This window comes from Macaca nemestrina, chromosome 4 (assembly GCF_043159975.1).
Source record: "Macaca nemestrina isolate mMacNem1 chromosome 4, mMacNem.hap1, whole genome shotgun sequence".
In the NCBI taxonomy this organism is placed as follows: Eukaryota; Metazoa; Chordata; class Mammalia; order Primates; family Cercopithecidae; genus Macaca; species Macaca nemestrina.
In genome coordinates, this window is record NC_092128.1 from 36,733,521 (window position 1) to 36,753,223 (window position 19,703).

Below are 19,703 nucleotides of genomic sequence, written 5' to 3' on the forward strand. Positions count from 1 at the left end.
GTAACTTTGGAAATTAGTGGAGTCTGTGAGAATAGGGAAAATGGAACTTATAAATAAGCATTGTACTCTGGTTGATAAAGTTTTTCTCCACAGTTTAACAGTTTTGAAGCCACTATATGTGTGTATTGGAATTGAACAATTAAGTAAATGGATGGTGGTTGGTAGGAGCAAGGTTTCTCACTGTTGGAGTGAGGTTAGAGGCAAGCAAAGGAAGGGGACTAGAATGATCCTGTAATGGAGTAGAGTTGGAAATATCAGTGTGAATTTGTCTTTAGCTTAGTACAGATAGAGCTGGTTACATTTAACAGTATTTTTAGATATATGTATATGCACGCGTTAATGTGCTCACGTACATTTTCTTGCTCTGTTAGCTCAGAGAGCCTAGAAACAGTGATGCCCCAGTAGCAACAAGCCCACATAGCACTCAAATCTTGTTCTCTAATCTTTAAAGAAATGAACCAGGGCTCCTTGAAGAAATGGCCGATGCTGGAAAATATACAAGATGAACATGGACCATCTTGTAGTGACAGAAAGGAGATGTTCACAAAAAACACAAAACTGGAAACTCTGTGTTTCAAAGAGACACAACAGATGATGGAAAGAGCTCCCAGTGGCCTAAGCTAGAATAATTTGAGCAAGCAAATATGTAAAGTAATATTGGATTATAATCCAAAGCATAAAATAAATATCCATTGGTCCATACAGATACAAGTAAATATTGAAGTACATAATGGGGAGAAAAGACAGCTCTCCCATGCAGAAGAACTCCAAATAATTAATATAGATACTTCCCTCTCAAGGAGGTGGATCATATATCCCCACTCCTTAAGTGGGGGATGTACATAGTCACTTCCTTCCGAAGTGTACAATATGCAAAGGAAGATGGGGAGAATAAATTTCCAATGGAGAAAGTTGAGAAATATTACCCCAGCCAGTTGATCAAAGGTCAACCTCTGCAGTGATAAATCATACTGATAATATCAGCCCTTGATAGGATGTGATCAAAATGGCACTTTACCTCTATGATCTTCCTCTTGTAGCTACAGTCTAATCATGAAAGAAAATCAGACACATCTCAATAGGTGATACACTACAAAATATCTGAGAATACTCCTCAGAATTTTCAAGGTCATCAAAAAGAAGGAAAGTAGGAGAAAGTGTCACAACCAAGAGGAGTCCGAGGAGACCTAAATTACTAAATGTAACGTGGTATCCTGAATGACATCACGGAAGAGAAAAAGGATATTGGGTAAAAATGAAGGGAAACTGAAAAAAGCTCACACTTCAGTTAATATTGTGTCAATATATGTTCATTAATTGTAGCAAACGTACCATACTAATGTAAGATGATAATAATAGGGGAAATTGGGTATGAGTTATATGGAAACTCTTTAATATTTCCACAGTATTTCTGTAAATCTGAAATTTTTCTAAAATAAAATGTTTATTAAAAGAAAAGAGCACTGACCAAGGACTTAATAATAGCTTACCGTTAATTGTATGTGACTATGTGCCCTTGAAACTGTGTGACCTTGGGCATTTCTCAAGTGGCCCCAGTCTAGTCATCTATAAAATGAGTGAATAAGCTACCTAACTGCATTAGTTCTTTTGACTTTAATATTCTGTCACCTTGTGAGTTCTTGTCCAGTTCTCTGTATGAGACAATAGAGCCCAAAAATTCCCCCTAGAAGATGATGAGAAGATAAAAAGCTGGAAAAAGTTTTCTGGATACGAAGGCAATACCTTCTTATACTATCACTTACCAGAATTTTTTTTTTTTTCCACAGCCTCACTCTCTTCCCCAGGCTGGAGTGCAGTGACCTGATCTTGGCTTACTGCAGCCTCCACCTCCCGGGTTCAAGTGATTCTTGTGCCTCAGCGTCCAAGTAGCTGGGAAAACAGGCGTGTGCCACCATGCCTGGCTACTTTTTTGAATTTTTTAGTAGTGATGGGATTTCACCCATCAAGTGTTGGGCAGGCTGGTCTGAAACTCCTGACTTCAGGTGATCTGCCTGCCTTGGCATCCCAAAGTCCTGAGATTATAGGCATGAGCCACCATGGCTGGCTGGAATGTTTTTAAAGCAATAAATAAATTGATTCTGTAAGGTGAAAATTACAAATGAAGTTAAGTGACATTCCTATGCAGAAAAGGAGGAATTCATGTTTCTAGAACATACTTATTTGTCAGGTATTCCTTATAATTATAGCACAGTTGAAGATGTATGAGTTAACAGAAAATGACCCAAATCAAATCATTTAAATATAATAAACATATTCTTTTGTATCTTTGTAATGTATACTTCTCATGATACTTTAAGAATGAAAAAAATTATGCATAGGAGAAAAATGCTTCAGTGTGGTCCTGAACAGAAATAAATTCCAGACACATGCCTCTCGGCAAAGAAGTTGGTAGGATTCTCCTTGATATCTTTCTGATCTAAGTGATGAGCTGTGTCCTTCAGTATAGTTTTATAGATTGCTCTTGGCTAGACAACCCTATCTTGGGGAGAAGTTCTGTGGCAGTTATACAGTTTATGGCCCTATCATAGAACCTTGGAATGTTCATGCTAGCAAATACATCAGACATTTGGGGAAAAAAAAGAGAGAGAGAGAGAGAAAAGAAAAGAAAAGAAAGAAGGAGAGAGAGAGAAAAGAAAAGAGAAAGAAAAAGAGAGAGGGAGGGAGAAAGGAAGGAAGGAAAAGAAAGAAGGAGAAAGAAGAAAAAAAGAGAAAAGAAAAGAAAGAAAAAGAAAGGAAAGAAAGAGGGAGAAAGGGAAGGAAGAAAGGGAAGGAAGGCAAGGAAGGGAAGAGCAAGACCTGGATGAGGTGAGTCTGTCCTATTCAACAGTAACTTAGAAGGGACCTCAGATCTGACAGAAATTAGATGCAGGACGAGGATGAAAATGTTCACATTATCTTTGCAGATAGAAATACTAAGCCAAAACCAAAAATTCTGCAGGTTTAAATTATTTTACTAACCCCCCCCACACAAAAAAAAAAGTTTTGCTCACCTATAAGATAGGTAAGATACCTACAACTTATAGGTAAGAGGTAGCTGATAGTAAAGTTGTATAAAAAGTAAAAAGTTGTATAAAAGATCAGGTTTGACAATAATATGGAGTAGTTACTTTTTGAAAAAATCAGGTGTATAGATCTATGGAGGTTGTGTGACAGAGGGGTTACTAACAGACTGAGGAACCAAACTGCTAGCAGTTGAATTCTTGCTCCATCACTTCATCTGTGGTCAGTGTGACCTTAGGCACCAGTTTCTTCATCTGTAAAATGGAGATGTACTTACACCTCTTATAGGCTTACTGTGAATATGTTAAACACTTTTCACAGTTCCTAGAATGGAATTCGTGCGCAACAAATGCTAGCTATTATCATACATTATTATTATTATTGATTACAATAAAATCTAGTATCTACCTTCTAGGAAATAATCATTTCACTTATACTGTATTGATCGCATCTGTATGATTGTGAACGAGTCACATCTGTATTCTTTTAAGACAACATTTTCTTTTTAGTTTACTTAGAGAGCAGCCAGGCTACTTAAGGGGATCTGGAAATAATGACTTATGAAGGAAAAAAAAAGAAATCTGACTGTTCCTAGAAAGAGGGAAAAAAATCTAAGAGATAAGATAGCCCTGATCAATATGTAAAGGGCTCCTGTTTGGAAAAAGGAACAGCCTAAGCCTGTATCAGTCAAGAAGATAGGACTAGGAACAATGACTAAAAACGAGTGGGAGCAGAACTGAAATCAGTGTAAGACAAAACTTAAAAAAAAAATAGTTATGTACAAAGGTGACGTAGGAAAAGCTGCACCACTATTCACCAGGTGTGGTACTGAATATTTCTGCATTATGTGGGAAATAGGACAAGATGACAATAAAGGTTCTTTCCAACTCTGATTCTGGAATTTTATTCTATTGTCATACCAGTTACAGGACATTTTGGGGTATAACGATGTGTGTTGATGTGAAAAATCCTATTTAAAATGCTCTTTTTAACATTATCACACACGCTGCATACCAACTCTATGCTAGACACTAAGGTGAAACAGCTGAAGAGACTTGGAGGATACGATAAAGATTACTGTGGCCAAGAAAAGACCAAAACAATGAGGAAGGAAGGAGAAACTGTCTCTCTTCATTGGCTTAATCATACTGGTGCCTGATCTTGGCAGTCTGTCCTAAGAAAAAGGAGTTGGCTAATCTTTCTCTTATCTTCATTAGGAATTCTCTCAAATATTCTCTCATCTTTATGATAATTGGCAAAGATTTCTCATTTCAAAATCCCCAAAAGGTGGTTCTTACCCACCTCTGAACTGCACAGACTTGATATGGGGTTGAGGATCTGAGTTCATTTTCCACCTTGCTCCTATCTAGCTGTTTGATCTGTGGGCTTCCATTTTCCCACCCATGCAGTGAGGATAATAGTATTTAAAAGTATTGCCATTATTTTAATGGCAAAAAACACAATCACTTTTGTACCAACCTATAATCCCTGTGCTGCCTCCCTCAGTAGGTTCTTATGAGAATTCAGAATTCAATGAGCACATTAACATGAATATGCTTTGTAAATGTAAAGCACTATTGCAATACATTGTTCTCGTTTCTACCTGGAATGGTGCTTCTGGCTCCCATGCATTACTCCCTAGTTCCCGCTCGCTAATTAAGAACATGACCAGTTACCGAAAGAAAAACTAGTTGCCTTCCACAGAGTGAACAATATTAGCTTTTTATTTTTTCATTTATGTTCCTTTTTAGAATAGTACACACTTTGCGTATATCACTGGTGGCTTTTAGGGTATAATCAGTCAGTTCAGTGACATTAGTGTTTTCCCTCTTCCTTCTTTTGCTTCCTTGCTTCTGATATTGTTTACTGCTTAAATAACACCACCTGAATACGCGGAGCTTTACATCAGCCTGAGAGCCAGACAGAACTCGGGGAGTGGAGCTGTTGCCCACTGGGGCATATTCACCTGGAGAGAGGGATGCACACCAGGACCAGATTAAGAGCCTCACTTGCCTAGGTGTGGAGGAGGTCATGTGTTGTGCTTTCCAGATGAATGTTTTGCTTCTTTATTCCTTTGGGTTTTATCTGTCTGGCTTTTCTCTCTTTTCTCTCTTACGTAAGGTAAATCCATGAGCTGCCTCTGGACACTGGCATTCTAGCACCCTGAGGCATCACTTAAGTCAAAATCTGAGTGGTTCCAAATTGAGCTGAGTAAATCCATCCCAGTCCATCTAAACTTTAAAAGCTAACAATGAAATAATGCAGCATTTTAATTTTACTTCTTCAAGTCATCATGTAGTATTTTCTAATTGACACACCTGAAGATAGATGAGGGAAAGGCTAGTGAACTGAGAGATTTAGAACCTTCATCGTCATTCAACTGAGAGATTTAGAACCTTCATCGTCATTTACTTCTTCAAGTCATCATGTAGTATTTTCTAATTGACACACCTGAAGACAGATGAGGGAAAGGCTAGTGAACTGAGAGATTTAGAACCTTCATCATCATTATGATTGCTACTCATGAATATAATAGTATAAAGCTCATAGGTAGTGTACACATTAGCACATTCTGCGCTTGGTGCTACCGTATTAGCAGCTATTCCTCTAAACTCTGGGATGTTAGTCATCTAACCATAGATCAGAAATAGCAAGATACTTGTCCCAAATGGGGAAGGCATTGTAAACCCATAGATCTCAATTGAAAATTAACCTGCCTCCTTGAGTAGTTCAGGCTAATATCTTAAACTATCATCCAATATTTATTTTAATATTTAAAAGAAACTTCACTTTGAAAGGATTTTCCCCAGTGATACAATAAAATGTAACATTAGTATGCTACATAACTGTTTCTAGACCTATAAATGTATAAATTATGTAACTACTTAGAAGAAATAGTGTGAAACATTCATGTGACTGTTAAGAATAAAAGTAATATGACTACCTAAGTTTTAGTAGCATTAATTATAATAGATTCTGATATCAGATACTTTCATAGCATTAAGGTAGGATTGTGCCCTTTACCAACTATACTCAAGTAACAGAAGACCCTGATCCAGGGCAAGAACTCTGCAATAATGGGACAGCTCCTTAGAACTGTGGGATTGAATGAAATATACGTACTTAAAACACACATTATATGCTCTAAATCTAAAAACTGTTTTCAAAAGGATGTAGGTGTCATTATTTTTAATTTAGAATTTTCTACTCCCAATTTGGAGTCAAAAGTACCTAAATGTAAAATAATGTTAATAGAATTTTGAATACTGCTAAATTTAACAAATGTTGACTGGCTGCTTCATTCTTTAAATAATAGTTTGGAATTTTTCTAAATAACAATGAGTTCTTTTCATTCCTGGTTTTTAAAAATCTATTTTTAAAATGCATATATTTGTGACTTGTTCATTGTTTAAATGTCTTCCTCTCTGCCCCTTTTAAAATTATTTTTAGAGACAGGGTTTTACTTTGTCACCCAGGCTAGAGGGCAGTAGTGGGATCATAGTTCACTGCAGCCTCCCACCTCAGACACCCAAGCAGCTGGGACTACAGAATGCAACACCATGCCTGGCTAATCTTTTACTTTTTTATACAGGCAGGGTCTTGCTATGTTGCCCAGGATGGTCTCAAACCCCTGGCCTCAGGCAATCCTCCACCTCAGCCTCCCAAAGCACTGGGAATATAGACATAAGCCACTGCATCCAGCTCCCTCTTTATCAACTGTTTCTCTTCCCATCATATTTGTTAAATATATAAGTTGGCATAAATGTAATTAGAAGGCTCTGTAATCTCTATGTATTTCCTTTTGGTTTTCTGTGGGAATACAGTATAATAAATCTACTTTGTAAAAACTTGGCAAACTATGGTTTTTTACAACATTATTATGAATATATGAAAAAACCTTTTTTAAGTATGTGAGAATATATAACTTATTTAAACTACTTCAAATGCTTTTGAAAAATTTCAGAACATTTTTATTCAAATATGAAAATACAGAAATTGATAGATAAATGCCAGAGCATTAAAAGATATATTAAATAGTGAAAGAAAAATATTGTTTTTAACAATACCTGAGATAAATTATGTGTTTGTAGAACTATGTTCTATGATCAATTATAATTTTTTACTGACTCTTAAATGCCAGAGTTGAGATATAAATTGCTCCTACTACAATTTCAAATTTCAAAGACATGTTATTTATTGTCTTGTATCTTACATGATCCTTTTTTCTCAATGGTAATGAATGGCCAGACACAGGTATTTCATTTACAAAGCATGCAGATAATCATAACTCAGGATATTACACTTCCACTCTTGATTGTTTCTTCAAGGCATGCTTTTCTAGGTTATGAGAAGTGCACTTTTAAATTAAGTCAATTACACTGTAGCTTCTAGTTAAGCTTTGAGATTGGAATAGCATATTTAAAAATTTGTCTCCTTGTTAAATAGGCACCATGACAGTGTTTGTGTAGTGTATTGTTAACCTCCAGTGGAAGGTTAAGCAGCTTCTTCTGTATCTAAATCTGTTGCCGTGAAAAATGACTGCAGTGTTGCACCCACCTACCCATGAATAGGGAAAGCGAAGACTTGCACCTGTGGGATTAGGTGTAGCAGCAGGAAGCAAGAGCGTTTGCAGCATATAATTAACAAGGAATTCTTTTCTTTTTAAACAGCATGTTCATCTTGCTAGGTTAACTAGTGATTAATGCTTGAAAAAAAATGCTGGAGTCTGCACCCTTTCTTAAACTCATTCACTCACTGATGTATTCGGTTACTTATACAGTGTCAGAGGAACTCACCTTAAAATACTTCATTTCCTCCCATAGTTCTTGATCCCTTTGTGCTCATGAGGGATTTTTTTAGATTTTTGTGTTCTTTTACTATAACTGTGCTAGACAAATTCTATTATTTTCTGAATGAGATTAAAAGTAATTTAGGAACTGCTACTTTGATTTAGAGATTACTGTCTTAATAAACAAGATGGAAGAGTTAGTGTGTAGTGAACTAAGGCATTTAATACGTAGAGTACTGAGTATATGGTTTTTGTTATTTTTCTCATATTAAGAAAACTATGATTACCAATTTAGAAGATATTTCTAAATATGGCTCGCTAGAATACAATATTCTTAATAAAAGGTAATCCAAATCCACAGCTGTTGAAGTCTAACAGGCCACTCTTTTGATATAATTGGGTAGTCATGCATTTGTATCAGAATGTGTAGTTATAGTTTGTCTTTACAGTGCACGCATATGTATTGTTTTACACACCAAAAAAAAAAAAAAACCCACAAAAATGTACTATCATACTTAGTTGTTGTTATTCTCACTAAACTTCATTTTCTTTTAAGATAACACTTAATGGAATTAGATGCAGTGACTTGCAGTGTGTAAATTTTACCACCATAATAAAACAGAGTCTTAGCACATAGGAGCATTGAACCAGCGATAATGTGTTCTATCCAAACACATTTGTACTGTATGTAGAAACTGTTTAAAAGGAAAATTACATCTTTTTCAGCAATTTATCAGAGATAATTACCCTTCATATACCAAATGAAGGATAAAGTGTTTTAAAGAACTATAATTCTAATTGGTAAATGTCACCAGCTGTTGCAGTTACTCTTACTTATGTATATTCTTTTAATGATTATACACTCATGCCACAAGCTACATGAAAATATATTCACTAGGTGTGAAATTCCCATATGTCACAGTTTCAAGAATAAGTAAACAGCTCAATGATAAAGAAGGAAATAATTCCAATGAAGAATGTAAGAATCCTGGGTTTGCTTTTTAGGCAAGTGGATCTTAATTTGCCAAAACGGAAGAAAATGCAATTTTAAAAAGAAAAGGAAACACTTAATTTTTTACAACAAACTCATATCCTCAACCAGAGATTTTTCTTTCCTTATAAAGTTGTAGAACTGTCTCAACTTAGAAATTTCAGTATTATAGCCCTTGGATCTGCTAATAGGGAAAAGCATTTCATTTTCTTTCAGGCTTAAACTGTAAACCGTTTGTTAGTTTTAGATGGTGGAAGATAAACTCTTCCTGGACAGTGTTTCATGATAGTCTAATCTCATAAGTGATCAAGGAAACAGAAAAGAAATTACCCTAGTGTCTATGGTGAATGTTTAAAGTTATTATTATTCAGTCTCCCTGGCTATAACTTAGTTTCCACTGAGACTGATAGGTCTAGTGACTGACTGAACTGAATGTCTAAGCAGTGGCCTTTAAAGGATGGAAACACAAATGGGGTTGGGGTGGGGAGAAATAGTAGTAAAGACAAGCCTCCCATTTGTCTGTTCTTCAACTTCCAGTTCAACTGGGCTGTACCCAACTACCTTGGTATTTTGTCCATTACAGCATCCTGTTTCTGGGTACTTGCCTGAAACTCAGATACTGAGCTAACTTGCTATTGTGTGTTGAAAATCATTCTTATATCATTTTTGTTCTGTAGCAGTAGGTTTTCTGAATGTTCTCATTTTCAGTGTTTTGACAAAGTTTGAGAGGCACAGAGAGAAATATGTATCTTAGGAGTTAGTTTCCTTCAAGTTTTTTTTTTTTTTTTTGAGACGGAGTCTCTGTCACCCAGGCTGGAGTACAGTGGTGCAATCTCGGTTCACTGCAACCTCTGCCTCTGGGTTCAAGCGATTCTCTTGCCTCAGCCTCCCAAGTAGCTGGGACTACAAGTGCAAGCCACCACACCCAGCTAATTTTTTTTATAGAGACGGGGTTTGGGGCTTCACCGTGTTAGCCAGGATGATCTCCATCTCCTGACCTCTTGATCCGCCCACCTCGACCTCCCAAAGTGCTGGGATTGCAGGGCATGAGCACTGCGCCCGGCCTCCTTCAAGTATTAATAGTAGTAATCTTTGTACAAATTACCCTGCCTCTTCACTGGAAAAACTAATGTATAATCTCCCCTGCCCCAAAGAAGAAAACAGTCTAGCTTTTTTATTGACTATCTGTAATTGTTTAAACTTTCAAACATTGCTCATGAGAATTATTAGAATAGTGAAGGAATGAATTTGATAAGTTGCCTCCATTAGATTGAAAATAGACTGCCAACATTGTGTATGAATGCTATTAAAGGAAAGACTAGTAAAGACATTTATATAGTTATTTCAAGTTACAGCTAATGTTGTATCAGGGTGATGTTGAAAGGATCCTTGAATTTATGTGGTATATATTGACCTTTAGGCTACATATAAGAGCAGTAAGAAATTGCAGTAATTCTTACTGCACAGAAATAACTTTGTAACAAAAAAATCAAATTATTTTTTATAAATGGAATAAGTAAGACATGCTCATTGCCTATACTATATATTGGTTAAGAGATGGAAAATTTTATTATGTTATATAAATATGACCCCTCCAGAAAAAATGGCAAGAACTCTGTTTCATTTAGGGAGAAGATGTGACCACTGTCCTAGCATCACTCACATGTATACCTTGAGTTGTTTTTTCCAGCAATGGTAATAGTTAAATGGCCCGTATCCTCTTTCACCTAATTTTCTTATAATATTTACTTTTGCAAATGAGTCTGCTGACAAAGGTTATAGATGTGCTCTGTGAATATGAAATGATGCAAGGCTAACTGACTTATTTGGGCATCAGTTCTACCTATCTATCATTAGGTAGATGGATCTACCTAATCTAATAGATCTACCTATCTAACTGGTAGCAGATATGCATAATGATAGATATTTATCATTTTGTTCTTATTAATGTCATACTCTAATCAATAATTCAATACAGATTAGGAACCAACCCCAGGTGTAGATGACACAAGCAAGAGTTTTCATTATCTAGTCCAGCTACATGAAGTTCAAGAAAGAGCTAAATATAAATCAAGAAGAAAAAGTCTTTAGCAGCCATGCAGGCGTCTATCCCTTCCTAGTACTGACTTTGTAGCATCTATAGCAAGGAGAAATTGTATTACCTCCTCTACTATCAGAAGACACCAAATGTTAGATAACTTTGGAAAGGTATTTAATCCACATCTTTGGCTCTACATAGGAAACTAGTTCATTGATACTCTTACCACATTTCTAAAAGGAAATAAATTGTTCAGATAATATTGGTAAATATTGAGTAGAAGCAATGGATAATCCACAAGATATTTTATATTTCATTTTGTAATATATTAAATCTTTTCCCCAATATCTTCCTCATAAGTTACTCAGCTTAATAAAAAAATTTAGTTTGTATTCCTTGAACACCCATAATAGTTGAGGGAGGCACCCTAAGGAAAGCTAACACTTTTTGGTTTGGTTTTATTTTGTTTCATTTGTTTGTTTGAGACAGGGTCTGGCTCTGTTGCCCAGGCTAGAGTACAGTTGCACGATCACAGCTCACTGCAACCTCAACCACCCAGGCTCAAGCAATTCTTCCTCCTCAGCCTCCTAGCTAGCTGGGGCTGCAGGCGCATACCACCACGCCCAGCTATTTTTTTTTATGTTTTATTTTTTGTGGAGAGGAGGTTTCACCATGTTGATCAGGCTGGTCTTGAACTCCTGGACCCAAGCGATCCACCTGCCTCAGCCTTTCAGAGTGCTGAAATTACAGGCATGAGCCATGGTACTCACACATTTTTAAATATTATTGATAAGCCAGCCAGAGATGATGCAAAGTAAATTGTATTTGCAATTGATAAATTTAATTACACATGGAAAATTTTTGGAAAAATTTGTTCATGTATACTGCTTGACATACGGGCCTTTCAAGATAGCCATTTAACAAACAAACAAAAAAGATATCTACAGATCTACAACTCTGTATTTTCAATTTGATCTCAAGTTGTGAACATTAGTAATAAACTTTTATTTGCTTTAATTATGGAATGTATTGAAGATGCTCACTGTTGGTTTAGTCTTAAGCTCATGTTATGACTGTAAGTTTTCAAATTATATTTCAGGGTGTGATTAAATAATAATTTCACAATTGAGACCTGATGTTATTTTGTTCCCCCTGCTTTTCCTTCACAACAGAAACCAGGAATGGATCTGGCAGACACCTATATTATGTTTGTTCGGCAAAACCAAGATATTCTTCGAGAAAAGGTCAATGAGGAAATGTATATAGAAAAGTTATTTGATGTAAGTAACTTCCCTTGCAAGGTATGCTGACACCATAGATAAACTGCAAAGAGAAAAGTTGAATTTTGATGCTATGTTTGCAAAGCATACTCTCCTTTCTATGATCCTTTATCTTCTATACTAAAAAGTTGAAGCCGGCCAGGCGTGGTGGCTCATGCCTGTAATCCCAGCACTTTAGGAGACTGAGACCAGTGGATCATTTGAGGGCAGGAGTTCGAGACCAACCTGGCCAACATGGCAAAACCCTGTCTTTGCTAAAAATAAAAAAAAAAAAAGGCATAACTGGGTGTAGTGATGGATGCCTGTAATCCCAGCTACTTGAAAGGCTGAGGCACAAGAATCACTTGAGCCTGGAAGGCGGGGGTTGCAGTGAGCAAAGATTGCTCCACTGCACTCCAGCCTGGGTGACAGAGTGAGACTTGGTCTCAAAAAAATGACTAAATAAAAAAATAAAAAGTTGAAGCCATTCTAGAAATAGACCATCAAAGATATATTTTTTGGTGTGTGGGCCGGGGGAGACGGCGGGGTGCCTTCTGAACATCTTCAGTTTTTTGTCTTGGTTACCTATTTACTGCAATCCATTCTTGCCATCAGTTCATTATAAAGGTAGAAGCTTTTTCTCCTTGAAGTTATTCCCCATTTCCAACTCCTCTTCATTTGTAGCTAATATCGCTGATAATTTTTATACTTATTTTGACTGCTGATGGAAGCCTTAATTAGCTTCCTTTTCTACATGAAAATTGTCACCATTAGAATGAGTCTCAAAAACCTGAGGTTAGTTATAACAAGCTAGATAATAATAATTTTACTATGGTATTCAGCATCTTTTCACTTGCCTTTTGTAGCATTCCATAAACCGAATCATGTTCTAATGGATGTGGTCCCTACTATAAGATGTTTTGAGTCAATATGATATTCTACAGTTAAACAAATAAGCTACAGTAAACCCAGTGTCTGCCACTCTGCTGTTGAACATTTTTATCTGTATATAAAGTACTGATGTGTGCTAAATATGCAATATTACAGTTTTATCAGCACTAAGGTCTTCATTTAGGCATGACAATGCCTAGAAATGAGGATTGTGGTTTTGTATGCTGTGATCATCATGTTTCATTTATTCAGTATCTATAAAGGAGACTAAGAGAGCAGTCAATTTAAATAACAATGTTGTCATTCGTTTGTAATTTACAGTCAGTTCAAAGGAAATGATACTTTGCTTGTGACATAACTTTGCATAATTCACCACAATACAGATTCCTAAATGTAATATTTGCTTTGAAGCTTATTTATTTATGTACATCTTCTCTGCATTTTAGAAATGCTTTTCTGGCAGTTTCATTTAATTATGCAAGTTACTGCAAATGTTTTCGTAACAGCAATTCACGGGCTTCATGGTGACACTTCAGCTGTGGCAGTTACAGAAGGTCCTGCTACGTCATCCTCTCTGCCATGGTCTCTCGTGTCAGTGTTCACTGTCAGTTTGGGTGGTCAAAATGAATCTTATCTTTCATGTTTTCTGTTTCTACCCTTTACTCAGGCCATCTTACAATAAAAAGTATCACCTGTTTTAATAAGCTAAGTGTTAATATGTGTGAAAAAAATGATTTTCTAAATGCTTTGATGCCCTGCAGGGGTAGAAAAATTATCCATCCAGCTGGCTCTTTTACAAAATACTGAAACCATATTAGCAAATTCTGCTTCCATTTGGTATTGCTCTGAATTTACAAGCATATGTTCCATTTCCAAGTTCTCTTTTACTTTTTCTGCTAATGTGGTGATTTTCAAAACTGTTGAACAGAAGAGGGAAATTGAGTTGATGTTATTCCCATTATGTTTCTTCTTAGTATAGCTAAAGCACATCTTCTATGATGAAGAGTTAAAGCCATTCTATAAGTAGACCATCGTAGATAGATTTGTCAAGGGGAGAGGGTGAACCTTCTGAACATCTTCAGTTTTTTGACTTGGTGACCTATTTACTACAATCCATTCTTGACATCAGTTCATTATAAAGGTAGTTTTTTCTCCTTGAAGTTATTCTCTACTTCCAACTCCTCTTCATTCACTGAAGTTCTTTGGAAGACTTTCTTTGTGGCAACAATAACAGACAGAGGGAACTAAAGTGGCTCTAAGGAGGCCAACATTAAAATATGACACTAGTTTAATTGCCCTTGTTATATATACTTTCATTCAATACCTAAGCATCTGACATGGCTGTGGGTCTAAAAGTAACCCTTAATAAGCAATCATTCTGTTTTGGTTGTGAAGGTTTTGTATTTTGAATATCCCCGGTAGAACATTGGACTTGTTATTTGTAAAATAATTGTAATGTCCTTAAACATTCTAATATTTTTAAATTGCACATTTTTAATTACTTTATTTAAAAATAAAAATATACCCTAATTCTGTTGATTTGTCATCAAGAATAACATGTATGAGGGGATCTAAAAGCCCCTAATTAGCCAAGACTGAATTTGCCTCAATTACAGTTAGAAAATGAGAGGTTATCAAGTACGTGTTAAAAGGTAAAGTAGAATGTGTATCTTAAGCAACAGATCATTACTGAGAGACATTATATAATTATTGGAAATCCACTTGGCTAGAGCCTAAAATAATATTGTTAGGTGTCAAAAAACAGTTGAAAATAATGACCCTATAAATACTGTTAGCAACCTTAGCCTATTACAGATAAAGATTGAAGAGAATAATTTCATTCAGGCATCACGACAAACTTTTGCTATTCCAATTAGAGTATTTCCTATATAAGTAAGTAAATGGATCTTGTTATCTTCAGATGCAAGTGAAAACATGCCTACACACATATTATAATGAGTTAAAACTTAGTTGTTTTAACAAAACCCAGATAAGAAAACAAGGGCTACAGTTTCCGGGTCATGCAACATGAGGGCTTAAACTCTTCAAGAAATTCACTTAGTTTTGGAAATACCACACATAACACTATTTTTATATAAAACAATTAGTGTGCAAAACATATTCACCCTGCCCCCAACATTTTTGGAAAGCATGTTTTACTAAATAGTCTTTACAGGTGATGCGGCTATGTTAAAAAGTTTGTGGAACTTCCCCTGAGTGTAGTAACTAACTACTCACAGTATCCCTGACCTCTATAACTTTTTGATCATTTAAACATCTTGATTGTTCCTTAGTTTTGTGATTAAATACCCCAGGGTTTGGTTTAAATAAGGTGCTATTGCTTAAGACCAAAAACATAACATTGCCCTAGATTTGTGCCCAATTATTTAGGAATGAGAATGATATCTTCAAGAGTTTTCAGTGTACAACCTACACAGCCATTTACCACACAAAATCTGCTTCTGAAGCATTCTGCACTGCTGCTATCATTCCCATCTCCAATAACAAGTCACTAATGTCAAAGTATGAAAGAGGAAATGAATAAAATGTGCATTACCTTAAAGGTCATAAATAGGATAATCTTCAATTTTTACATCAAATCTTGAAATATTAAAATTAAAAGTATCCTTTGAGGGTCACAAAAGCTAATATTAAGACAAATGTGAAGGCATTATATTCACTTCCTAAGTAGTCACATTTACAAAACAGTTTCTGCTTAAAACAGAAATAATTTTTTTAAAGTATAAATAAATTATAGCAGGTCCATGATGTTAACAGAGAAAACTAAGTTTGTTTAAGGTACATCCTTAATCTTTTCAAACTATCAAAATAATAGCCATAGCTTTCACCACTACCATTCCCTGGCCACCTCCTTGTTCCAGGAAATGTGCTAGGTGCTTCACCTATATCATTTCCAAGCTCCTAGGCTAGATCCCGTCAATCCCATTTTATTCCTGTTTTTAGGTTAAAATGATCTCCCACTCAGAGAAGTTAAGTGATTTGTGGATTGTTGAGTTAAACTTTGAAATCGTATTCTCAAGTTTCAAAATCTATGCTGTCTCTACCTTACCTCTGACTTACAAAATTTGAAATGATAAAATAGTGTTATGGGAAAAGCTCTGGTCCGAGAATGCAGGAACTTGAGTTCCAACCACAGTTCTGCCATTAAATATCTGGTTGAGTTTGAAAAAGTTATGCCATCTGTGTAAGGCTCAGTTTACTTAGTACATGTAAACTAAAGATGTTGGTCTGGAACTCCAGATGATTTCTGAAACTCTTCCAGATTTTAAACCAATTTTAATGTTAGCAATGATGACAGAAATTACTGGGCTGGTTGCGTAAAGGATCTTGTACTTCAGAATAGTAATTTCTAAGTTATTTTGTGATAGCCAGGTGAAAACAAAGTGTCCCACCCAAGAAGCAGTAGCATGTGCAGTAAATTAATAGAAAAGAAAATCTATCTACAAAAATAGCTGCGCTATATGACATTGTGTATATCTATCACTGTGGTTCTGAAATCCAAATTTTTTTTTAAAAAGTTGCAATACATATACTCTGTATTCAGGCTCAGTGTTTCCAGGTGACCAGGATGTTTTAAACAGAGGGTATCTCTGCCTCTCACGTGGCCACTGAGGCACATGCTAAGTTTATAATTTACATGCTACATTTACTTTTCCAATTTTAAAAAAGTGACTTATTGGGTAAGAAAACCTGAAAGAAATTATCCTGTAGTAGGAAAGATCATGATATACCAAAAGAAAGTTTTTCTGCTTTGAGGCTCTCTCTCTTACCCCAATGTCTTTTTTTTTTTTTTTTAACACATAAGACATCATTGTCAGCAGTCTTTTTAAAATTTTTATCAAATCAAAACCAACTTCAACCTAATCCCAATATGAAAAGTATGACTAAGATTTTCTAATTCTTCAATTCCATTTTTAATGCCTACTATGATGTTTCTTCCTAGGCAGAGTGGCTGCTCACTCTCTTAGGTTTCAGAACATGTAGCACAAGCTACACACATGGGTATACATGTGCCAGCAGAGATGCCGGTACATTTCTTCAGAGCTTTGGCTCTCTGGGCTGGAAAGTAGTGATGTTTCAGAAGTCAAAACTGACATCTGTAGTAATGACCACAACAGCATTTCTCTTGTCATTTTCCAAGATTCAAGAATGTTGAAATGTGGAGGTAATTGAGAGTTGACTGAAGCACATCTTATTTTCCCAGATAGACACTAAACCTACCTAACTCTCTAAACCATTGTGCATTTATTGGGCACTGCCCACCTTGAATCCCTTGGGAACTATCTCATTTTAGCTCTCATGATGCTGAAGACACATCAGGGTACAATATTTAATTGGTAAATCATGCAGATTAAACATGCTCTTTGTTATAAATTGATTAAATGTTTAATTGTGGAGGAGTTTCATCTCCACAAGATTTTTTTAATGTTATGATGTCTTGTAAAATTTAAAGTAATTCTTTAAATGATAGTTAATCAGTTATATTCATCCAAACAGCATTTTATAAAGGATTAATTTCCCAGGACTTTCTCTGAAAAGAATGCTTACTTTCCAGTAAAGAAACTCTAAATTAAACATTTTAAGTAAAATTGACCTATACTATATGAATGGATTCAGTAGCCTATTAGTGTAAGATAAAAAGAAAATAATGAAAATATTGTAACCGAATGTGCTTCTCAAAATGAAACTGATTTTGCACTTACATGCTCTTGTTTGCCTCTGGACTCCCAAATTTTAAGAAAGGGGGATATGCCCAGAACTTTTTTCTTTTTTTAGATGGAGTTTTGCTCTTGTCACTGAGCCTGGAATGCAGTGGTGCAATCTCGGCTCACTGCAACCTCCACTTCCAGGTTAAAATGATTCTCTTGCCTCAGCTCCAGAGTAGCTGGGACTACAGGCATGCATCACTACGCCTGGCTAATTTTTATATTTTTAGTAGAAACAGGGTTTCACAATGTTGGCCAGGCTAGTCTCAAACTCCTATCCCTAGAAGATCTGTCTGCCTCCACCTCCCAAAGTGCTGAGATTACAGACATGAGTCACCACCCCCAGCCTGCCCAGAACTTTTGAGCTAGTGTTTCACATCAGTGCCCAAACATTTTGATGTGAGAATTTACTCATTCTTGGTAAGATTAACACTGCTATTCTTAATATATTTAAAGATTGTTTATTACTATGTTGATTTCCTGAGAATGGTTGAAATCAACAAAACATGGATAAGAGTGACCATTAAATAGAACTTTCACAATACACAATTGAAATCAACAAAACATAGATAAGAGTGACCATTAAATAGAACTTTCACAGTACACTTGGTTGTATGCATTTAGCGCTGATAATGTACTTTTTCAATCATATTATTTGGGCGAGTTTCTTTGTGTATGTAATCAGCCTGTTTACTAGGAATGCAGGCTGGAACCCACTGAGATGGAAGACCATCTTTGCCTTCTTGCATGTCTTATAATTCCACGATATAGAATTATTCTAGCTGGGCAGGGTGGCTCATGCCTATAATCCCAACACTTCAAGAGGTCAACATGAGAATGATCACTTAAGTCTAGGAGTTCAAGAAGATCCTGGGCAACATAGCAACAAATTGTTACTCTCTCTATATATATAATATATATTATTATATTATATATATAGCAACATATAACAATTTGTTGCTATGTTATATGTTATGTTATGTGTTGCTATATTATATATAATATATATTATATATATTTTTTATATATATATTATATATATATATAAAAATTAGCCTAGCGTGATAGTGTGTTCCTGTAGTCCTAGCTACTTCATAGGCTAAGGCGAGAGGATCATCCAAGTCGAGGAGTTTGAGGCTGACAGAGCAAGACCCTGTCTCAAAAAGAAAAATGGGAAACTTTCTTACATGTGAATGTCGGTTTTAAAATAGCAGTTTTCCTCTTTTCAGTTATGTTTCACTTTTTAATAACTGTATAGTTGTTATATGGTCTTCATAAATTAGTATAGATTCCCATTAGGGTATTTTCATTTTGGTTTTATTTTTGTATAAAAGTACTATTATATATAATAATTAACTGTTGTACCAGTATGCCCAACCATGATTTTCCTATCAACACTAAAATACTAATATTATTCCCATGTCATAGCCATTATTTTCCTTTTCCATCAGTAGAAAGGGATGTATGATATGAGTACAGTGATGTACTTGAGGCCGTTTGAGGTTATTTATTTATTGGGGTTTTGTTTTTGTTTTTTTTTTTTTGAGACAGAGTCTTATTCTGTAGTCTAAGCTAGAGTGCATGGTGCAATCTCAGCTCACTGTAACCTCTGCCTCCCAGGCTCAAGCAATTCTTCCTCAGTCTCCCAAGTAACTGGGACTACAGGTGTGTGCCACCATGCCTGGCTAATGTTTTGTACTTTAGTGGAGACAGGGTTTCACCATGTTGCGCAGGGTGGTCTCGAACTCCTGAACTCAGGCAGTCTCCCCACTTTGGCCTCTCAAAATGCTCGAATTACAGGCATGAGCCACCATGCCCAGCCGAGGTAATTTATTTCTAAACATCGTTGTGTTGTGTACCTCAGTACCTCATTGTGTACTAAAGGTAGATAAAAAGTTTAACTTTTTGGTTATATGTATGATAGGAGGAGTGTCTCATTCATCTCACATGTTGTAGCAACGTGTTACTTAGCTGCTTTTAACACATT

The 19,703-nt window shown here is 35.8% G+C and overlaps 1 protein-coding gene across 10 annotated transcripts in view; it reads left to right on the plus strand.

Moving 5' to 3' along the window:
- LOC105475142 (calcium dependent secretion activator 2) overlaps window positions 1-19,703 on the plus strand; it is a 564,483-nt gene that overhangs the window by 525,971 nt on the left and 18,809 nt on the right. For all 10 annotated transcript variants that reach the window (XM_011730292.3, XM_071094565.1, XM_071094564.1 and 7 more), the window contains one exon: window positions 12,012-12,119. In XM_011730292.3, coding sequence (XP_011728594.2) covers window positions 12,012-12,119 — 108 coding nt within the window. The remainder of the gene's footprint in view (window positions 1-12,011; window positions 12,120-19,703) is intronic.